Source organism: Tamandua tetradactyla, chromosome 21 (genome assembly GCF_023851605.1).
Source record: "Tamandua tetradactyla isolate mTamTet1 chromosome 21, mTamTet1.pri, whole genome shotgun sequence".
In the NCBI taxonomy this organism is placed as follows: Eukaryota; Metazoa; Chordata; class Mammalia; order Pilosa; family Myrmecophagidae; genus Tamandua; species Tamandua tetradactyla.
This window is the reverse complement of record NC_135347.1, coordinates 36,750,812-36,774,809: the sequence shown is the minus strand read 5'-3', so window position 1 is coordinate 36,774,809 and position 23,998 is coordinate 36,750,812. Positions and strand designations below refer to the sequence as shown.

The 23,998-nt window shown below is 37.5% G+C and overlaps 1 protein-coding gene across 8 annotated transcripts in view; it reads right to left on the bottom strand.

The window, feature by feature from the left end:
- Positions 1-23,998, bottom strand: part of KIAA0825 (KIAA0825 ortholog) — a 467,160-nt gene that overhangs the window by 277,176 nt on the left and 165,986 nt on the right. For all 8 annotated transcript variants that reach the window (XM_077139139.1, XM_077139135.1, XM_077139134.1 and 5 more), the window contains one exon: positions 20,698-20,808. In XM_077139139.1, the coding sequence (XP_076995254.1) occupies positions 20,698-20,808 (111 nt within the window). The remainder of the gene's footprint in view (positions 1-20,697; positions 20,809-23,998) is intronic.

Below are 23,998 nucleotides of genomic sequence, written 5' to 3'. Positions count from 1 at the left end.
GTATTGCATGTAGGCCAATAAGATTGTGTTGTTTTTATGTCTCAAATTCCTCACCAAAATATAAACTGCTCCATACATGGAGAAACTGAAGCTCACATAGGTTAGCTAACTTTTTAAGACTATAGACCTAAATATGTAAGCAAACCATGTCTATTCAACGTGAAACATATAGCTGTTTTCTCTTATCAGAATGCCAGTTCCATTTCTATATCACCTATTTCCTATTTATATAATATCTTTAAACTATAATATAAAAAGAAGGATAAACCTTAGGATATCCAAGAATGCCAAGTTCCTAGTTCAGTTTAGATTTTCATGTCTTTTAGTAACTAACAGATACATGATTTTCCCTCTGAAAATCTTTTCAAAGATCCAGCTGTTTGTCCATCTATACTCTGGAACAACCACTTAAGAGCTTTGGAGTGAAAAAACTCTCATTACTTCTCCCCTGCTTGTTGGCTTTATGACAAAGCTTGGGACCTTGTCATAAAAGCTCTTTATGATATTTTATTTAGTCTTTTGGAGAAGCTTGTTAACAGCAGCTGGGAGATCAAAACTCTCACCTTCTATCTAGGTGTTCTCCTCTAAGGATAATAAAAACCACCCCCTCAACAAGACTTCACTTCACATACCTGAACTTGATCCTTCAGCCCACATTTAATACTGCAACTCCCATAGCAACATGTTTGTACCATTTAAAATGGCCTTTATTTGATACAATACTACTTTAAACTTGTTCATTCAATCAATATCTATTGGCCAATTCTATGTGTTAAGCCATGGAAACATACAGTAAGCACACCTACCTTCATAGAATTTAGTGGGGAACACATATACAATTCAGATGACCATACAAATAAAGATCATATCACAACTATGAAAGCTTCATAGAGGAAAAGCAAAAGATGCCATCAAAACATGTAGTAAGATGACCTAGACTTTGGGGTTGATGAAATGCCTCTTTGTAGAAGTGACATTTGAGCTGAGATACAAAGGCAAGTTGTCATTAACTCAGTGAAAGAGGGAAAAGACATTTAGCGAAAATCAGAAAGCATGTGCAAGGGTCCTATGTGAAGAAAGAGCATGGCTTGGGCAAAGAAATGTAAAAAAAAAAAAAAAGGCTAATACGTGGAGGGCAGAGTTGATAGGGTAGTGTGTAGCAAAAGAAGTTTAAGAGGTTGGTAAGGTCTTATAGATCATGCTAAATTGTGGTGTGTGTGTGTGTATTTCAGAACAAAGGGGAATTCATGGAAGATTTTTAAGCCATAAGTGTGATGTAATAAGATTTGGGTCTTGAAAATAGATTTCTAGTTGAGCAAACTCTGGCTCCAATTTGGAGAATATTGTAAATGTGGGTGAATGTATATGTGGATAGGAAGCTGAGAAGACCATATAGTAGTCAGGAGAAAGATGGTTGTGGTTTGTACTAAGGCAAAGACGGTGCTGATGGATGGTAAATATTAGGAGTGAAAGTCATTGGAACTTAGTAATGGATTAGATATGATAGGAGAAGAAGAGGAAAGTGTCCAGATTGTCTCTGGTTTATAACTGGATGGAAGTACCATTTGCCAGTTAGGGAATAATAGAAGAGGATCAAATTTGGAGGGGGAATACAGCAAGTTCAATTTTGGTCATATTTCAATTGAGGTGTCTTTGTGATCTCCAGGTATAAATTTCAAGAAGTCATTCATGTATAGTTGGCACTCATGGATATATGGTTCTGGAGTCCTAGGAGAGGTTAAAATTAGAGATATGGATTTTGGGGTAGATAGGGAATATATGAAGCCACAGACATGAATGGCACCACCTAGAAGAGATTCTATGGTAGAACCCTAAAGACATTCAATATTTAACAGCCAAATCAAAGAAGACAAACCTGTAAAGAGGGTAAAGAAGCAAAAACAGGAAAGGAAGTAGGAAATCAGGAGAGTATCTCAGGAGGAAACCAGGAGAGTATTTCAGAAGTTAAAGGAAGAGGTGTTTCGAGATGTAAGAAGAAAACAATGGTATGGCATGCTATTGTCAAATCATTGAATAAGACTGTATTCTTCACCAACACATAACTATTTGGGAGAGGGTGTTTGTCTCAAACTTCATTACCTGACCTCTCCTTTCCTCATCATTAACACCTAGCACAGGGCTTTACATGAAGAGAGTTTTAAAAATGCATTCATTGGCAGAATTAATGAATACATCTTGAACTGGGTAAAAGGAAATACCCACAGAGTATATAAGTAATTAAGCCAATGGTTAACATATTTAAGGAGAATAAAAAAGCATATAAATCCAAAACAGGATTATATTGAGTAAAAGCATAATAGAAACAAAACATAGTAGAAAGAAATATCTATAGCTCAGAAACGACTGGCCATGAATCAAAACATTATGTTGTCATCATAAAAAAAAAAAGAGCATTGTAAAATGAATGGACTGTTTACTCACACTGATTACACTACTTGGATTCAATGTGCAGTTATTATCTACTCAGCTAAAAAGACCTGAAAAATTTTTGGAAAGATCTGAAGAACCACAAAATGATGAGTTTGAAAATAATGAAAAGCATACAGCGCAACATAGTAAAATTCATCAGTACAATATTCTTTCTTTAACATTTACATCAAAGTACAGTATGCTGTCATAGTATTAATCTTGAGATTGATATATTCTTCACAATCTAAGGATTAAACAGATTACCTTTTCTAAGTCAACTCATATTGTTAGCTTATACCACCCCTAGGGATAATAAAAGCAGTACAATTTACTTACCATTTTGAAAATACATTGACTTTCCCTAAAGCCAACTCTTTTTTTTTTTTGATTGATGAAATTCAAAACTTTATCTGCAGACACTGAAATGTGAATTCCCCATGTGCCATGAAATTTTATTCTCCTCTTGCTTCTCTTTTTTCAATTATTTAAAAATGTAAAAATATATGCTTGGAGTCTAAACCAAAACAGGTGGCAGGCTGAATTTGGGTTTGCAGACCCCTGCTCCATGTCATTCCAGGGCAAGCCTGCTCCAGTCCCAGAGTGGGACCCCTGAAGGAAAAAAGTGAGAACCCTAGCTAGACCAGAGGGATATAAACCAACTCTTTTTTTTTATTATTATTAATTTAAAAAATTAACTAACACAACATTTAGAAATCATTCCATTCTACATATACAATCAGTAATTCTTAATATCATCACATAGATGTATATTCATCATTTCTTAGTACATTTGCATCGATTTAGAAAAAGAAATAGAAAGACAACAGAAAAAGAAATAAAACGACAATAGACAGAAAAAATTTTTTAAAAATTAAAAAAATAATAATAATAATAATAAACTATACCTCAGATGCAGCTTCATTCAGTGTTTTAACATAATTATATTACAATTAGGTAGTATTGTGCTGTCCATTTCTGAGTTTTTGTATCCAGTCTTGTTGCACAGTCTGTATCCCTTCAGTTCCAATTACCCAGTATCTTACCCTATTTCTATCTCCTGATGGTCTCTGTTACCAATGACATATTCCAAGTTTATTCTCTAATGTCAGTTCACATCAGTGGGACCATACAGTATTTGTCCTTTAGTTTTTGGCTAGTCTCACTCAGCATAATGTTCTCTAGGTCCATCCATGTTATTACATGCTTCATAAGTTTATTCTGTCTTAAAGCTGCATAATATTCCATTGTATGTATATACCACAGTTTGTTTAGCCACTTGTCTGTTGATGGACATTTTGGCTGTTTCCATCTCTTTGCAATTGTAAATAATGCTGCTATGACATTGGTGTGCAAATGTCCGTTTGTGTCTTTGCCCTTAAGTCCTCTGAGTAGATATCTAGCAATGGTATTGCTGGATCATATGGCAATTCTATATTTAGCTTTTTGAGGAACCGCCAAACTGCCTTCCACAGTAGTTGCACCATTTGACATTCCCACTAACAGTGGATAAGTGTGCCTCTTTCTCCGCATCCTCTCCAGCACTTGTCATTTTCTGTATTGTTGATAATGGCCATTCTGGTGGGTGTGAGATGAATATCTCATTGTGGTTTTGATTTGCATTTCTCTAATGGCCAGGGACATTGAGTATCTCTTCATGTGCCTTTTGGCCATTTGTATTTCCTCTTCTGAGAGGTGTCTGTTCAAGTCTTTTTCCCATTTTGTAATTGGATTGGCTGTCTTTTTGTTGTTGAGTTGAACAATCTCTTTATAAATTCTGGATACTAGACCTTTATCTGATATGTCATTTCCAAATATTGTCTCCCATTGTGTAGGCTGTCTTTCTACTTTCTTGATGAAGTTCTTTGATGCACAAAAGTGTTTAATTTTGAGGAGTTCCCATTTCTTTCTTTCTTTCTTCAGTGCTCTTGCTTTAGGTTTAAGATCCATAAAACCGCCTCCAATTGTGAGTTTCATAAGATATCTCCCTATATTTTCCGCTGTTTTATGGTCTTAGACCATGGTTTAGATCTTTGATCCATTTTGAGTTAACTTTTGTATAGGGTGTGAGATACGGGTCCTCTTTCATTCTTTTGCATATGGATATCCAGTTCTCTAGGCACCATTTATTGAAGAGACTGTTCTGTCCCAGGTGAGTTGGCTTGACTGCCTTATCAAAGATCAAATGTCCATAGATGAGAGGGTCTAAATTTGAGCACTCTATTCGATTCCATTGGTCGATATATCTATCTTTATGTCAGTACCATGCGGTTTTGACCACTGTGGCTTCATAATATGCCTTAAAGTCAGGCAGTGCAAGACCTCCAGCTTCGTTTTTTTTCCTCAAGATGTTTTTAGCAATTCGGGGCACCCTGCCCTTCCAGATAAATTTGCTTATTGGTTTTTCCATTTCTGAAAAATAAGTTGTTGGGATTTTGATTGGTATTGCGTTGAATCTGTAAATCAATTTAGGTAGAATTGACATCTTAACTATATTTAGTCTTCCAATCCATGAACACGGTATGCCCTTCCATCTGTTTAGGTCTTCTGTGATTTCTTTTAACAGCTCTTTGTAGTTTTCTTTGTATAGGTCTTTTGTCTCTTTAGTTAAATTTATCCCTAAGTATTTTATTCTTTTAGTTGCAATTGTAAATGGAATTCGTTTCTTGATTTCCCCCTCAGTTTGTTCATTGTTAGTGTATAGAAACACTACAGATTTTTGAATGTTGATCTTATAACCTGCTACTTTGCTGTACTCATTTATTAGCTCTAGTACTTTTGCTGTGAATTTTTCTGGGTTTTCGACGTATAGTATCATATCGTCTGCAAACAGTGATAGTTTTACTTCTTCCTTTCCAATTCTGATGCCTTGTATTTCTTTTTCTTGTCTAATTGCTCTGGCTAGAACCTCCAACACGATGTTGAATAACAGTGGTGATAATGGACATCCTTGTCTTGTTCCTGATCTTAGGGGGAAAGTTTTCAATTTTTCCCCATTGAGGATGATATTAGCTGTGGGTTTTTCATATATTCCCTCTATCATTTTAAGGAGGTTCCCTTGTATTCCTATCCTTTGAAGTGTTTTCAACAGGAAAAGATGTTGAATCTTTTCAAATGCCTTCTCTGCATCAATTGAGATGATCATGTGATTTTTCTGCTTTGATTTGTTGATATGGTGTATTACATTAATTGATTTTCTTATGTTGAACCATCCTTGCACACCTGGGATGAATCCTACTTGGTCATGATGTATAATTCTTTTAATGTGTTGCTGGATTCGATTTGCTAGAATGTTGTTGAGGATTTTTGCATCTATATTCATTAGAGAGATTGGTCTGTAGTGTTCTTTTTTTGTAAAATCTTTGCTGGTTTTGGTATGAGGGTGATGTTGGCTTCACAGAATGAATTAGGTAGCTTTCCCTCTTCTTCAATTTATTTGAAGAGTTTGAGCAGGGTTGGTACTACTTCTTTCTGGAATGTCTGGTAGCATTCATATGTGAAGCCGTCTGGTCCTGGACTTTTCTTTTTGGGAAGCTTTTGAATGACTGATTCAATTTCTTTACTTGTGATTGGTTTGTTGAGGTCGTCTATTTCTTCTTGAGTCAAAGTTGATTGTTCATGCCTTTCTAGGAACTTGTCCATTTCATCTACATTGTTGTATTTATTAGCATAAAGTTGTTCATAGTATCCTGTTATTACCTCCTTTATTTCTGTGAAGTCAGTGGTTATGTCTCCTCTTCCATTTCTGATCTTATTTATTTGCGTCCTCTCTCTTCTTCTTTTTGTCAATCTTGCTAAGGGCCCATCAATCTTGTTGATTTTCTCATAGAACCAACTTTGGGTCTTATTGATTTTCTCTATTGTTTTCATGTTCTCAATTTCATTAATTTCTGCTCTAATCTTTGTTATTTCTTTCCTTTTGCTTACTTTGGGGTTAGTTTGCTGTTCTTTCTCCAGTTCTTCCAAGTGGACAGTTAATTCCCGAATTTTTGCCCTTTCTTCTTTTTTGATATAGGTATTTAGGGCAATAAATTTCCCTCTTCGCACTGCCTTTGCTGCATCCCATAGGTTTTGATATGTTGTGTTTTCATTTTCATTCGCCTCGAGATATTTACTAATTTCTCTTGTAATTTCTTCCTTGACCCACTCGTTGTTTAAGAGTGTGTTGTTGAGTCCATGTATTTGTGAATTTTCTGGCACTCTGCCTATTATTGATTTCCAACTTCATTCCTTTATGACCTGAGAAAGTGTTGTGTATGATTTCAATCTTTTTAAATTTGTTGAGACTTGCTTTGTGACCCAGCATATGGTCTATCTTTGAGAATGATCCATGAGCACTTGAGAAAAGTGTGTATCCTGCTGTTGTGGGGTGTAATGTCCTATAAATGTCTGTTAAGTCTAGCTCATTTATTGTAATATTCAAATTCTCTGTTTCTTTATTGATCCTCTGTCTAGATGTTCTGTCCATTGATGAGAGTGGGGAATTGAAGTCTCCAACTATTATGGTAGATGTGTCTATTTCCCTTTTCAGTATTTGCAGTGTATTCCTCACTTACTTTGGGGCATTCTGGTTCGGTGCATAAATATTTATGACTTTTATGTCTTCTTGTTTAATTGTTCCTTTTATTAGTAGATAGTATTCTTCTTTGTCTCTTTTAACTGTTTTACATTTGAAGTCTAATTTGTTGGATATTAGTATAGCCACTCCTGCTCTTTTCTGGTTGTTATTTGCATGAAATATCTTTTCCCAACCTTTCACTTTCAACCTATGTTTATCTTTGGATCTAAGATGTGTTTCCTATAGACAGCATATAGAAGGATCCTGTTTTTTAATCCATTCTGCCAGTCTATGTTTTTTGATTGGGGAATTCAGTCCATTAACATTTAGTGTTATTACTGTTTGGATAATATTTTCCTCTACCATTTTGCCTTTTGTATTATATATATCATATCTGACTTTCCTTCTTTCTACACTCTTCTCCATACCTCTCTCTTCTGTCTTTTCATATCTGACTCTAGTGCTCCCTTTATTATTTCTTGCAGAGGTGGTCTCTTGGTCACAAATTCTCTCAGTGACTTTTTGTCTGAGAATGTTTTAATTTCTCCCTCATTTTTGAAGGACAATTTTGCTGGGTATAGGAGTCTTGGTTGGCAGTTTTTCTCTTTTAGTAATTTAAATATATCATCCCACTGTCTTCTAGCTTCCATAGTTTCTGCTCAGAAATCTACACATAGTCTTATTGGGTTTCCCTTGTATGTGATGGATTGTTTTTCTCTTGCTGCTTTCAAGATCCTCTCTTTCTCTTTGACCTCTGAAATTCTAACTAGTAAGTGTCTTGGAGAACGCCTATTTGGGTCTAATCTCTTTGGGGTGCACTGCACTTCTTGGAGCTGTAATTTTAGGTCTTTCATAAGAGTTGGGAAATTTTCAGTGATAATTTCTTCCATTAGTTTTTCTCCTCTTTTTCCCTTCTCTTCTCCTTCTGGGACACCCACAACATGTATATTTGTGTGGTTCATATTGTCCTTGAGTTCCCTGATACCCTGTTCAAATTTTTCCATTCTTTTCCTGATAGTTTCTGTTTGTTTTTGGAATTCAGATGTTCCATCCTCCAAATCACTAATTCTATCTTCTGTCTCTTTAAATCTATCATTGTAGGTATCCATTGTTTTTTCCATCTTTTCTACTTTATCCTTCACTTCCATAAGCTCTGTGATTTGTTTTTTCAGTTTTTCTATTTCTTCTTTTTGTTCAGCCCATGTCTTCTTCATGTCCTCCCTCAATTTGTCGATTTCGTTTTTGAAGAGGTTTTCCATTTCTGTTCGTATATTCAGCATTAGTTGTCTCAGCTCCTGTATCTCATTTGAACTATTGGTTTGTTCCTTTGACTGGGCCATATCTTCAATTTTCCTGGTGTGATTTGTTATTTTTTGCTAGTGTCTGGACATTTAATCAGATTTCCCTCAGTGTGAGACCCAGGAGGTTGAAAGACTTTCCTGTGAAGTCTCTGGGCTCTGTTTTTTTCATCCTGCCCAGTATGTGGCGCTTGTCTGTCTGTGGGTCCCACCAGCAAAAGATGTTGTGGCTCCTTTAACTTTGAAAGGCTCCACCTGCTGTGTACGTGGTGGAGACAGAGGAAAGGTTGTAGGCTGGTTTTAATGGCTTCAAATTGCGAAGTTCTGGGATCTGAATTCCCTGAGAGAGGGACTCCACCTGAGTTACGTTTCACCCCTCCAGTGGGGAAGGTTCATGTGGTAGAGAACCTGAAAGCAGCCTGTTTCTGTGTTTGGGGCAGTTGTACCTTGTGTAATCCCGGTGCTGAGTCCAGAGGCAACCGAGCCTCAGTAGAAACAGCCGCAGAAGGCTCTGTTTTGCCCCCTTTCCTCTTTTTCAGTTAGCCCAATAGGCAACTTCTACCTTAATCAGTTTCGCCTGAGCTGGGGGCCTACTTCTAGTAGTCAGAATTTGTCCATTACCGCCACTATTGGTGTTTGGTTGGGCTCAGTCCCCGCTACTGTTTGGAGACTCTTTCCTTTCCCTCTGGGTAGCCGCCTGTGGGGGAGGGGCACCAGTCACCGGCCTCGGCTTGGGAAACTCGTGATCCGAGACCTGCCGGACCGGGAAGCCGCCTGTGGGGGTGGGCTCCGGTCACCGGCTGCCGCAGCCTGAGAAACGTGCTGATTCGAGACTCGTAGCTGGTCAGGGAAGCCGCCTGCAAGGGAGGGGTATCGGCCGCTGGCCGCTGCGGCTTGGGAAACTCGCCTCTCTGAGACTCCCAGCGCGTTGGGGAAGGAGGGAGGGAGGGGCACCGGCCACTAGTCACCGCAGCCTGGGGAAGTGTGCGCCGCTTGGGGAGCTCACCACAGCGGGTTCTCGCAGCCGGACCAGCCAATCCAGACTGGGGTACACTGTGTGTCCGATCTCTACCGTGGCCCCGGGAGCTGTTCTGCACTGTTTCTGGTTATTTAGTAGTTGTTCTGGAGGAGGAACTAAGATGCGCGCACCTTACTAAGCCGCCATCTTGGCCCCCTCTGTCCCAACTCTTTTTTAAACTCTATTCTAGGGTTTCTAAGAGAACATGAAAACTTCTATTTCCCCATTTATATATATGTCATAGGTTTCTCTAGTAAGCCTTTAGACAAATGTATGGGCCATATGTTTAACCCATGTTTTAATTCTTCCTTTCATGTCCTCCTCGCAATATTTCCTCTACACTCAACTCATTATCTTAATATATTTCATACTGCTAAAAGCTAACAAATAGTTTCTGAAACAATGTACATATATAATAATACATAAACAAATGGATGAATAAATAAGATCCTTCATAATTTTAAATATTTCAGTTACCTCCCCTCTCAGTCTCCCTCTTTCCAAGGAAGGAAAGCCTAATATTTTTAGTTTTCACCATCCAATTCATGTATCCCCTATGAGTTCATTTTAGTTGCTAGGGAAAGGAATGGAGTTTCGGAGGAGAATTTGGCAGGAAGACTTTCCAAAACAGCTGATGCATGTGAGGGAAATGGATGGAAGGCGGAGATTGTTAAGGCCATATGATGGTGGTCTAGGAATCCCCATTGCAGGGTTTGAGAAATGCTGACAAATAACCTGAATTATTTTGAAATTACTTTTATTGCCATATCCTGGGCTCCTCGACTGAACCACTAGTCTGATCATAAATCATGTGGACAGTGCCTTTCTAAACAGATTGTAGGAACCTTTAAGAGAATAATTGGCAGAAAGTATGGCACTAATTGTGGTACGACCCACACTGGACCTCACAGGGAGAATTCAGAAAGGGGAGAAACAAAGGCATTCCTGGAGAGGCAAGTATATAAATAAAAGCTTGAAGCTGAGACTAAACAATAAATGAAATTTAAAAATATGGGATAACTGTCTTGTAGTGAGGAGACTTGACTGGCGCAGAGAAAATTCTTGTGGGCTCCAGGAAAGACAGTGTGGGCAAAACAGAGGAATTAGACCCTAGCTGCTATTGGTTCATGAGCAGGAAAGTGACACAATGAAAATAATATTTTAAACATATGAATAATAGTAAAGTGGGCTAAGGTAGTTATAATGGGTTGGAGAAAAGAGGTGGCTCTAAAGAATTCTGGGAGAAGAATCAACAAGATATGAAAACAGGTTAGGCTTAAGCAAAAGAAGAAGTTCAAGGTGGGTATCATGACTAAGATTCTATTCAGGAAGCATTTAAGAATGATCACACTCTCAAAAGAAAAGACTTCATGAAGGACAAGCAAGGGAGGAAGGATCGGCTAAAGACATTATATTGGGTTTCAGTAGAATACTAGGTCATCAAGAAATGTGGGTAGCTGAACATATAATATTGGGGCAAAGTAAGTGCTCAGAGCTTGAAATCATCCATATAGAGGTTCTAGATTAAGCTTCGTGAACAAAAGAGCAATCAAAGAACATGGGCTCTCTTTTTGTTTTTTAAAAATTTGTTTTTATTTAAAAATTAAATTGTACTCATATATGAAATTTGGAAAATATAGAAAACTATACAGAAGAAATGTAAAACTACTTGCAATCCTACCTCCCAGAACCATAAACCCTCTGGTATATAGCCTTTCAATCTCCCTTTTTCTATGCATACGTTTTTGTTTCTTTTAAAAAATGTTTAATTGTATATTTAAAGAAAAATCAGGCAAAAATACAGCATTCCCATATATTCACCTATCGTTGACGTTTTGCATTAGTGTGGAACTTTTGTTACAATTGCTGTAAGAATCTTAATGTTATTAACTATAGTCCATGGTTTACATTAGATGTATTTTTTCCCATATCCCACCTTATAATTAACGCCCTTCATGAGTTGGTACATTTGTCACAATCCATGAAAGAACACTTCTTTATTTGTGCTATTAGCAATAATCTGTCATGTACAATAGGGTTCACTATGTTATACAGTCCTATGTTTTGTCTTTTAATTTTTGTTTTGGTAATAGATATGACCTAAATTTCCCCTTTTAACTGCATTCAAATATATAATCCAATACTGTTGCACTCACAATATTGTACCACCATGACCATAATCCATTTCCAAAACTTTACAATCAACTTAAACAGAAATTCTGTACACATTAACTCCCTGTTCTCTACCCTCAACCCAGCCCCTAGTAACCTATATGCTAGATTCTAATTCTAAGAGTTAGCTTATTCTAATTATTTCATATCAATGAGATTATACAATAGTTGTCCTTTTGTGCCTGGCTTACTTTACTCAGCATACTGTTGTCACAGTGCACCCATTCTGTTGCATGTTTCAGGACTTGATTGCTTTTTATGGCTGAATAATATTTCATTGTATGGATATACCACATTTTTGTTTACCTGTTCATTGGCTGACAGATGTTTGGGTCGCTTCCATCTCTTGGCACTTGTGAATAATGCTGCTATGAACATTAGTATGAAAATATCTGTTTCAGCCCCTGCTTTCAATTCTTTTGGATATATACCTAATAGCAGGATTCCTGGGACATATGGTAATTCTATATTTAGCTTTCTGAGGAACTGCCAAAATGTCTCCCACTGAAGCAGCACCATTTTACATACAATGAATGTGTTCCTATTTCTCCACATGCTCTTCAACACTTTTAATTTTCTGTCTTTTTAATAGTAGCCAAACTAGTGGGTGTGAAATGGAATCTCATTGTGGTTTTTGATCTGCATTTCCCTCATAGCTAGTGATGTTGAGCATCTTCTCATGTGCTTTTTAGCCATTTGTTTATATTCTTTGGAGAAATGTCCATTCAAGTATTTTGTCCATTTTTTGATTGGGTTGTTTGTCTTATATTATATTATTGAGTTGTAGGATTTCTTTATATATTCTGTATATTAAACCCTTAACGGATATGTGGTTTCCAAATATTTTCTCCCATTGAGTAGGTTATCTTTTACTTTCATGTTAAAGTCCTTTGATGTACAAAACGTTTTAATTTTTTATTAGATCCCACTTAACTATTTTTTCTTTCATAGCTTGAACTTTGGGTGTAAAGACTAAGAAACCATTGCCTGACACAAGATCCTGAAGATGCTTCTCTACATTTTTTTCTAGGAGTTTTATAATCCTGGTTCTTATATTTAGGTCTTTGATCCAAATTTTGATTTGATTTTTGTATATGGTATGAGATAGGGGACTCCCTTCATTCTTTTGCATTTGGTTCCCCTAGCACCAGTCGCTGAAGAGACAATTGTTTCCCAATTGAATGGACTTGGCAGACTTGTCAATAATCAAGTGACCATATTTCAATGATGCCTGCTCTATAAGGGTATTCTAGCATATGCTCTTTTCTTTGGCATATAAGCATGCAAAACCTTATTATTTCTTTGAGGTTGGAGTATATTTTTATTTCTTAAATGTCATATTATAGAGATCAAATTCTTAAGCATGTTTGTGCAGCTCAAAAATAAAGATATATTAAGAAAAACAAAACACTGGTCTAAGTGCAAGACACACTTAAAGCAAGTTTTACTTTTGGTTGTATTTTCTTTATATATTATACACATTTATTGAACTTGTTGCAGTTTGAAGTAAAAAAAAAATTCCAAAATGTATGCACAATAACCATTAGAATGTTTACAGCATAAAAAAAAAAAAAAATCAATCGACCAAATTAATTGAGGATCTATTTCTGAATTCTTAGTTTGATTCCATGGGTTTCTCTATGTGTATACTTCTTCCAGTATCCTGCTGTTTTGACCACTGTACATTTGTAATAAACTTTAAAGTCAGGAAATTTGAGTCCTCCAACTTCATTCTTCTTTTTCAGGATGTTTTTGGCTATTCGGGCCTCCTACCCTTCCCAATGAACTTGAAAATTGACTTTTTCTATTTATGCAAAGTAGGCTATTGGAATTTTGATTGGGATTGGGTTGAATCTATAAATCATTACGCATAAAATTGACAACTTAATGATATTTAGTCTTTCAGTCCATGAACACAGAACGCCCTTCCATTTATTTAGGCCTTCTTTGATTTCTTTCAGCAATTTTGTTGTTTTCTTTGTACAAGTCCTTTACCTCCTTGTTTATTCCTAGATATTTATCCTTTTACTTGTTATTGTAAATGAAATTTATGTCTTGATTCCCCCTTCTGACTTCTCATTACTAGTGTATAGAAACATTATTGATTTTTGTGGGTTGATCTTGTACCCTGCCATTTTGCTGAATACATTTACTAATACATTAGTAGCTTTGTTGTAGATTTTTTTAAGACTTTCTACTTACAGGATCATGTCATTACAAATAGTAAAAGTTGTCCTTCTTCATCTCCAACTTGGATGCCTTTTATTTCTTTTTCTTGTCTAACTGCTCTGGCTAGAAATTCCAGCACAATGTTGAATAGCAGTGGTGACAGTGGGCATCCTTGTCTTGCTCGAGATTTTAGAAGAAAGCTTTCAGTCTTTTACTTTTGACTATGTTAGTCGTGGGTTTTTCATATATGCTCTTTAACATGTTGAGGAAGTTTCCTTCGATTCCTATTATTTCAAAGTGTTTTTATTAAGAAACGATGCTGGATTTTGTCAAATGCCTTTACTGCATCAATTAACATGATTATGTGGTTTTTCTCTTCATTTTGTTAAACTGGTGTGTTACATTAGTTGATTTTGGTATGTTAAGCCACCCTTGCATACCCTTGATAAAACCCACTTGATCGTGGTGTACAATTCTTTTAATGTGCTTTTGGATTCTATTTTCAAGTATTTTGTTGAGGATTTTTGAACCTCTATTTAAAAGAGAAATTGGTCTCTAATTTTCTTTTCTTGTAGTATCTATATCTGGCTTAGGTATTAGTGTGATGTCAGACTCATAGATTGAGTTATTTAGTGTTCCCTCCTCTTCAGTTTTTTGGAAGAATTTGAGCAGGATTGGTATTAATTCTTCTTGGAGTGATTGGCAGAATTCACCCATGAAACCATCTGGTCCTGGGTTTTCTGTGTTGGGAGGTATTTTTTTTAAGGCAATTTTATTGAGATATATTATGTATTCACATAGCATATTAATCATCCAAATTGTACAAACAGTGGTTCATAGTATCATCATATAGCTGTGCATTCACCACAATTGATTTTTGAACATTTTCATACTCCAAAAACATAAAAATAAAAATAAAAGTAAAAAAAAAAATACCACCTCAAAACATCCCATATGCACACCCTCCCATTATTTGTTTATTTTTTGCCTTTTTTTTTCTTACTCATATTTTCCCTGTGGGTAAAGTGAATGTCGGTCACAAGGATTTGATAATCCTACAGTCACACCTTTAAAGCTCAAGAGTTACTCAATTACCTTCAAGAATCAAGGCTATTGAATTACAGTTCAACAATTTCAGGTATTTCCCTCTAGCTATTCCTATACACCAAAAACTGTAAAGAGATATCTGTATACTGAATAAGAATAACCTCCAGAATGACCTCTCGAGTCTATTGAAATCTCTCAGCCACTGAAACTTTATTTTCTTAAATTCCTTTTCCCCCATTTGGTCAGAAAGTCTTTCTCAATCCTATGATGCCAGGGCCAGGTTCATCCCCAGAGGTCAAGTCCCATGCTGCCAGGGAGATTTACAACCCTGGAAGTCATGTCCCATGTAGGGGGGAGGGCAGTGAGTTCACCTGCAGAGTGAGTTTAGAGAGAGAGGCCACATCTGAGCAACAAAGAGGTCCTCTGGGGGGACTCTTAGGCGCAATCCTAAATAGGCTTTGCTCTTCCTGTGGAGGAATAAGTTTCATTAGGACAATCGCCAAGAGCAAGGGCCTGGCCCAACAAGTTGGCAGTCCCCAGTGATTGTGAGGATATGGGGTCTTCTCCAAATGGGGAAGTTTAATATTTCCACCTTTCTCCCCAGTCCCTCAGGGGGACTTGGCAAATACCTTTTAATCTTCTGCCCAGATTACTCTGGGATGTTATCAGGGCATCACACCAACCTGCACAAACCAACAAGATCTTACTCCTTACTCTAGGTTCTATGTAATTTTGGTGTTCAAATAAGCTGACCATACAAGTTAGATTAGATAGTGTGCTATCAAAAATATAAACTTTGCACTAAATAAACGTCTCTTCCTTTGGTATCACAGAGAAGTTGAAGTTTTAAAATACAGTCAAATCATCCTTTACCCTTCAGTCTGATTTACATTATTCCCACCCAGATCAGCTTCATTCATATCTCTAAATGAAGTCTGACCATTTTTTCAGTGTTCTTACCAGTTACTTTATGGAGTAATGTTGATTTTCATAGCTGCAGAACTCTAGCTCTTAGTCTCAAGTGTCACACAAATACCTGAAGATTCAGGTAATGACCAAGTTATACACAAAAAACTCAGCACCTCAGAATTTAGAAATAACGGGGCACAACTCCAGAATAGATGTGACTGCTGTAAGAGCTTTCAATCTAGGAAACTGTACAAGTCTTCACGTGATAGCCTATGCTCTTGAATTCAATTCTAGAGTTTGCACAATATTGTTAGTCCATATTTGTGAGGCATTATAATATTTATCTTTTTGTTTCTGGTTTATTTCATTCCCCATACTGTCCTTAAGGTTAGCCTAGTTGCATGTCTCACAACTTCACTCCTTGCAGCTACCCAATAGTTCACTGTATGCATACACCACAGTTTCCCCTTCCATTCCTCAATCCACGTACCCTTAGGGCTACCTTCATCGCCTGTACACCATGAACCCTGCTGCCATAAACACCCGTGTGCAAATGTCCATTCATGTCCCTACTCTCAGCTGTCAGGAGGTTTTTGAATAGTAATTCAATCTCTTTACTTGGAATTGGTATGTTGAGCTCTTCTATTTATTTTAGAGTTATTATAGTTTTTTTGTGTGTTTCTAGGAATTTGTCCATTTCCTTGAGGTGGTCTAATTTGTTGGCATACAGTTGTTCATAGCATCCTCTTATTTTCCTTTAATTCCTGTGGAATTGGTAGTAATGTCCCCACTTTCATGTGTGGTTTCTATTATTTGCATCTTTTTTTTTCTTTTCTTTTTCATTTTCAGACTAGCTAAAGGTTTGACAATTTTATTTATCTTTTCTTAAAACCACCTTTTGGTTTTGGTGATTCTCTCTATTGTTTTTTTTTTATTCTCAATTTCATTTATTTCTGCTCTAATCTTTGTCATTTCTTTCCTTCTTCTTGCTTCGGGTTTAGTTTGCTGCTCTTTTTCTAGTTTCTCCAGATGTGCCGTTAGGTCTTTGATTTTAGCTCTTTCTTCTTTCTTAATGTAAACACTTAGGGTTATATATTTCTCTCTCAACAGTGCCTTTACTGCAGCCATCAATTTTGATATGTTGGGTTCTTGTTTTCATTTGTCTCAAGATATTTGCTGATTTCCCTTGCAATTTATTCTTTGAGCCAATGATTAAGAGTGTGTTAACTTCCATATTTTTGTGGATTTTCTAGTTCTCTGCCTTTCCTCTGTTCCTCCTTCAGGAATCTTCACCTTTTCTGTTTATTTTTGTGCAGAATTTTCTCCTCTGATGGAGATCATTCTGCCTATGATGTGTTTAAATGCTCTCTCTCACTTAGTGCCCCTTTTCTTTACAGTTTTCAGTTCTAGGCCCTATTCTGTCTTAACAGCTAACTATTCAGCACCTCTCACCACCAACAACCACAACGTATTTTTTTCTGTGACGTTTTTCTGCCTCTGGTTTCTTCCTGTTACGGAATCCGGCCCCGGGGGAGGGGGGCAGCCAGATGAGATCAATCCAGAAAAGTCCATTTTGCATTTAGGATTTCCTGCCAACAATAACTAGATTGATACACATACCTCTCGCCAACAGTTTGCTGCAGCCTCTCTTTTTTTTCCTCCCTGGGGCCCTTTTGTATGTGGCACACAATAAGACTCAGTGGCTTATTTCCACCCTGGGTCTCTATGGATTTGGGTTTCTGTGCCTGGATATGCCTGGGGCTCTAACATGCTGCCAGTGGCTCCATCATCTGCATCCAAGGCTGGAGGGACCTGGGCCATGCTGTCTCTGAGCCATTCCCAAGTTGCATGAGACAGAGTGAGGGGGCGGGATAAGGACTGGCAGGACTGACAGTTCTGAGAAGGGAATTTCCTACCTGTTCTTGGAGATTATTTTTCTTTTTCTTTGATGCAGCATTTATGCAGTCCTTCTCTCATCTTTATAGTCCCCCAGAGATCTAAGCAGTAGGATTTGTCCTTTTATTAGCTGATTCTGAAGGCAGATTATTCCATCTTACATCGCCATGTTTGATGATGCCACTCTTCTCTAGGCATATGTTTTTTTTTTTTTAACTCTATATATAGTAGTATGGCATAGCTCAGGACTTCCTAATTTTGTCCCACCTGCCAATAACCACCTCCTGGGAAAAAAAAGTGTTACCAGACAAAGGCCGTGGATTCTTTTGCCTGACACGCTCAACAACCAATGCCTGAGACACCAGGATTTCAAAGAGAGAACGAGTTTATTGCTGGGAGCATAGTAGGAGTGCATATGGCCTAGCGGCCCAAAATCTGTCCCCCTGAGCTGCAGTAATTCTGATAATAGTTTTATTAGAGAAAAAGATGGGCAGGGTTTAGCATAATGAGCACAGTGGCCCCAGATGGTATAATTAGAGGGGATTTAATTATCGAGCATGTGCAGATTGATTACATGCTTAGAGAACGTTTGCAAGAAATGGCACAATGAGGTACAGGTGACTTGTAGGTTAAAGTCTAAGCTACTGTGCATGTTAGACAGGCCCACTTTGGTTAGATCTCGTCAAGATAACTTTGGACTCAGGGTGGGTTAGTTTTGGGCTGACCCAAGACCTTTCATGAATAAACATTAGGAGCTGTCTCTAGTGAGTACAAGATTCTAAAGTTGAAAAACTGGATAACCGGGTACAAATGAAGGTTAGTCACAAGGTTAACAATCACAGGTGCAGAAGATAAAGGCATATACAATCAGAAGATAAAAAGAGATCAAGGCAGCTGGATCACAATTTAGAGATTTCAGGAATTTCCCTCTGTCTACTCCAATATACCAGAAAGCAAAAAGGAATATCTGTCTAATGATTCAGTAATCAAAATCATCCCTTAAATCCTGATTTCTCAGTTACAAGAGTCTGTCTTCCTTCAAGTTTGGGAAAGTTGCAAATACTAGATCCCTCCCTTGGAGACAAACAATATACATTAGTACATCAGAATCCCTACATGGTCAGACTATAGAAATACATAATGAATAGCTGATAGTCTCGTTTGTGCAGGGAATGATTTTCACGCACACCTGAGCATCATCGTGAACTGCTTTTCCTTTGGAAGGGGGAGTACAGTGGTCAAGAGCCTGAGGTTTGGAAGCTGACAGGCCTGGATTCAAAACCAGACCTCTCAGCCTTGTTCTCTTTTAAAAACTGCCACTTAAGCATAATTTCTCTGAAAAGGAGGATGTGAGTGCTTACCTCACAGAACTGGGGTGAGATCTGAAAGCAATAATGGATGTAAGCACTGGTACTATGTCTGGTCCATGGTTATCACTTTAAAAGCTGGGCTGGCTTTGATGATTAGAATAATCACTAGTCTGGATTTTTCACCTAACCATAAAACACAATTATCTCCCTATGTCACCAAATGTTTTGTAAAACCCTTTTACGACTCCACAGTAGTCGATTGTATGGTTATCCCATAATGGATTTACCTAATTCTGTAATGTGCAACATTTATTTTCAATTTTTCCTTTTACATTAATGCTTCAATGAACAACTTTACTAAGAAATCACTGACAATATCTCTGATTAATTCCATATGACTGATTCTTAGAAATGGAATTGCTGGAAGAGGGGCCACAAATACTTTTAAGGTTTTTGGTACACATTGCTAAACTGCCCTCCTGAAAGCATGTATAAATTGCATTTTCACTATGGGCTGCCTAGTCTCCCACATGTTCTAATATTTGTGTTAGGATGATAGTGGAGACTGGCTGCTAAACAGAAGCAAAAAGAAAGAAAAGTTGTGTTACATTTACGTTTGCTTTAGGTAGAGGCAGGAGAAAGAAGTTAAATACATGGATTAACTATTTGAAAGATAACAAACCCATTTTCAACAGGCCTGTGATGAGCTGGAACAAGCCTGGAGGTGGAAGTCTTGTAAAGATAAACCTAAAGGGGCCAACTCCAACATTTTCAGAGAGAAGGTAAAAGTAAGTAATAAATATAGATTAAGGCAAAGGTGATAATAATTTAGAGAACAAATGGAAATCATCAAAATGACAGTTGTTTGCTTGAGTCACTGTAAGAGATCCTGCTGTTTAATTTGTTAAGATGCTTTTGCAATAGTAAATATAAAGGGTTGGTAATTTAGTCCCTAATGACCATAATAGGGGTGCATTTACATGCGCAGTGACAGAGTATTGAGATGGTCTTGCAAGTAATAACCAAACACTGAGGTCCTTAGAAGTAGTGTATGTCTCTTTAATTTGGATTTCCCAGGTACCTGTCTGGGGTGTATATTTATTGTGTCTGCAGATATGATTGTGTGTGAGGTTTTCACACCGTCTATTCATATTAGTACTCTTGTCCTCAAGGAGAAAGAGAAAACCAGTCAACTGAGATGGGGAAATCACTGATAGCGTATTTCCAAGATTAATCAGGAATGTATGGGAATTAGCAATTTCTCCTTCAGCTATACATGGTATTTTCATTCTCAGACACCAAGGAGAGCTACTTTCCAATGATATATTCAGCAAAGAATCAAACTGACATTCTACATAATGCCACAAAATGTCATCAGATTATTCTGGAATTACATTTCATACTTTAAATGATTTTACTTATTTTTAGATGCTGCTAATTAAATACAAAAAGTGAAAGACCCTATTCATAACCTTAAAAGTTACTCCTCTCTCAACTTCTGTGTAAGGCTTTGGGTGAGTAACATAGATTATCCCGTTTTATTGCTTATGTTTAATAATTAGCTGGAAAACTGTAAAATCCCTAGTCACAGACCAAGAAGGAAGAATTTTAAAATGGCTAGAAAACTAGCAAAACACTTAACTTCTGATTTAGTTAAATAATTCACATTTTTTTTATCACTGAAGATATTAGTTAGCAGAATGATTATGAGGCCTATGCCTTGGGTTCTTGAGCTAAAAAAAGAGAGAACTAATACTCTTTATCTCCCTCACAACAAATATTATGAAAAGTTAAGAGTTTTGTTTTAAGAAGCATTTTCAATCATGAATAAAAGTTTATACTAAACTTGGAAAGCAATCATAGAATTACAGATATTATGCAAAAAGCACTCACCTGAGGAAAGAAGGGTAGAAATGTTCTATGCAAGACAACCAATATAGCGGCTGATTGAGAACCGATCTTAAGGAATCTGAAGCAGAAACATCCATGCCATGCTGAAAAGTCCTAAGGAGATGCAAATAAATTCCGTCAGAATAAAAAGCAAATATGAACTATATGAACTGTTAAGACCATTGAAACAACTTTTGACTTTGATTTAGTATTATTTCTTGTCTTTTCAGTCCACATCCTGCTTCTCGTATCCCCACATTTCTCAAAGGTGACCTTTCTGTTCCCTGTTCGTCTTGTAGAATAAGCCACCTGCTAATAAAACACACTTGGAAATTTTTTAGACTTTTACTACATAATTTACTTGGACACCATTTTTTTCTCACTAAATTCCAATTAAGAACAAACTCCTTGAATAGACTTCCATGTCGGATGATCATATTTCCGTTCCATTAATTCCACGGTGAGAGCTAGAGGAAGAGGCAGAATGTAGGTAGGGATCACTCAGATGCTTTTCTAAGGAGTCTGGATTTTGAACTAACAAAGGGGTATCACTGAAGAGTTTATAGCATGAGAGTGATACTAGCAGTTTAACATTTGGAAAAATCAGGTGGCCAGCAGTAAGGAGAGGATAGTGGATTAGAAGGGGATAAAGACTGGGAAATATTGAAGATGCTACTGCAATAGTCCTGGCAGAAGAAAGATAATGGCCTAAACCAAGGCAGAAGTAGAGGAAATAGTGAGTAGGAGACAAATACAAAAAAAATGTTAAATTAATAGAATTAACAATATTTATCCCCTAATGACATGGGGTAGGAAATGGTACAAGAAGGAATATAAAGGGGGAAAGAGTGAAGAGAAAGAGAGAAGCCTAGATGACTCCCAGGTTTTTACTTAGTTTTGGAGAAGTTGGAGGGGAGGGGTTGAGTACACTCAAGAAGAGACATCAGTAGGAATTTGGATTTACAGGAGACATCTGGGTTGAGGATATTGATGTGGAAGTCATCAGCAGAATGGTGAAGCCATGGGAGAAGATGAAATTACCCAGAGAAAGTATAAGGTGAAAAAGATGGACAAGGATGGAATTACAGAACCCACTAACATGTAAAGGGTGAGCAGAGAAAAAAGAAGCACAAATAAATCCAGAAGGAATAATGAGAAAAGTAGATGGAGAGCCAGAGAAAGTGATGTTAGGGAAGCCATGGGAAGAGAAAATAGCCAATACCACAAAAGCTGCAGAGAGATTAAGTACATTGTAAATTGTAAAAAAGTAAATTCAGTTACTGATTAGATGACCTATACAGGTTGTTTGTTTAGTAAGACAAGGGCAGATGCTCAACTGCTATGTAGTGAGTGAATGGTAGGAGTAGAATAGGAGACAATGAGTACAAACTGCTTTATTTTTTGCACGGGCAGGCACCGGGAATCGGGGGTGGCAGGTAAGTGCTCTGCCACTGAGCCACCATTGCACTGCCCTACAAACTGTTTTTTTTTAAGGAAAGAAACACATTATTAAAAAAAAAAAAAGGATTATTAATTAATAAAGGATAGACTTAGGGAAAGGAGCCAGAAGATGGAACATCTAAGATTAAGGCCACAGAGTGGAAGGTAAATGCCATCAAGAGCTCAGGTGAAAAGATTTCCTTTGATTGGCAAAAGAGTCACACTTACATCAGAGACCAAAAAAGGGACATGGGGATTAGTAGGGATTAAGATACTTATCAAGAATGGAGATTAGAAATTAAATTGCATGTCTGATTTTCAAGAGGTCCTGAGAGAAGTACAGGGCAAAGCCATCTGCTAACAAATAGTGAGATGGGCAAATTAGGCAGCTGAACAAAAGTGCAGAAGGTTGGTAGAGGGGGCTGCCCAGAGATTGGACAAAGAGCGAGATTGTTAAAAGGTACAAAAGGCAAGCCAGGTGACTTCCCCAGCAGTGTTTCCGATTCTGGATACAATCGCCAAGACAATGAGGGTATTGGGGAAGGACATGCAAGGGGACTGAAAGGAGAGTACTGTGTAAGTGGCAGAAGAGATGCCCCAATGGGGATGGAAAGACAGGCTGTCTCAAAGAAAGTGACAGACTGAGGGAAAACAATGGTCAAGAGATGGAAAACTTGGTGAGAGAGCAGGAGGGACTGGAGTTTGTGAACAGAGCCAAGTGGTATCGTAGACTATGCTTGCTTTTCTACCTGCCTCTTGGAGTCCTTCACACAAATCCCCATTTGTCCAATTATCTGGGGCAACTTGTTTCTCCAAGAATAAGTATCTTGCCAAGAAGGGCCACATTGTCATGTTGAGCTAGAGCCATAGATTCCTCCGCCTTAAGACCTTCTTCAATAAGTCTTTCTTGACCACGCTATCTGAAATATATCCCTTCTCACCACCCCATCCTTCGCTGTTTCCTTACTTTGCTTTATGTTTCTTCATAGGATTTATCTTTACCTTCCATTTTTCTACATTTACTTTTTGTTGGCTACCCCCTGCCCCAGGGTAGGGTCATGGAGGGTCATTTACACGCAACATATGGGCAGTGCAGGAGCACTGGAACCACACAGCCTGGATTTGTCTCGTGGGTGTGCTTTTTACTAGCTGAGCAACGCTGTTTGGAAATTCACTTAGCCTCAGTTTTCTCATTTGTAAAACAGGGATAACAATAATAATCCTATCACGGGGTCCTGTGAGGATTAAGTGAGATAAGGCTTTAGCAAAGTGCCTCCCACCTAGCAAGGGCTCAACATACTTAAACTATTATCAGTAAGAAAACAATACTAGCAAATAGGTCTTAAGAAGATCAATGATCTCAAAACTGACAGAGTCCCTAGTAGCTCTAAAAGTTTGCCTAACTATGGTTTTATCCTCAATTTTTTTTTAAGGAGAGCCTGATAGTAGTGGAATGGTTATTTGATGCCAAAATTTCCTAGACTACAAACCACTGGCAACACGTTACTTAACATTTCTGCCATTACCTAAGCCTTTTTATTCCTGTGACAATTTCTCAATTGTACTGGTAACAGTTAAGGTTATTTGGCTATAAGAAATGTTATGGCAGATGTTTATGGTCTCAGAGGGGGTGGGATCTATACGAGCATTTAATTCCACAGCAAGAGCCCAAATTAGTTTCATTATTCTGGAGAGTATAACAGGGTGAAATTGGCCCACAAGCCTCAATGGGGGAATGAAATTATAAGCTAGCTATTAGATAACCTCTAATGATGTCTTGGTATACAGTTAAAGAAGGGATTCTCTAAATAATTCAGAGTGGAGAGTAAAACACAACCTCATGAGCCAGAAAGTTATATTTTCC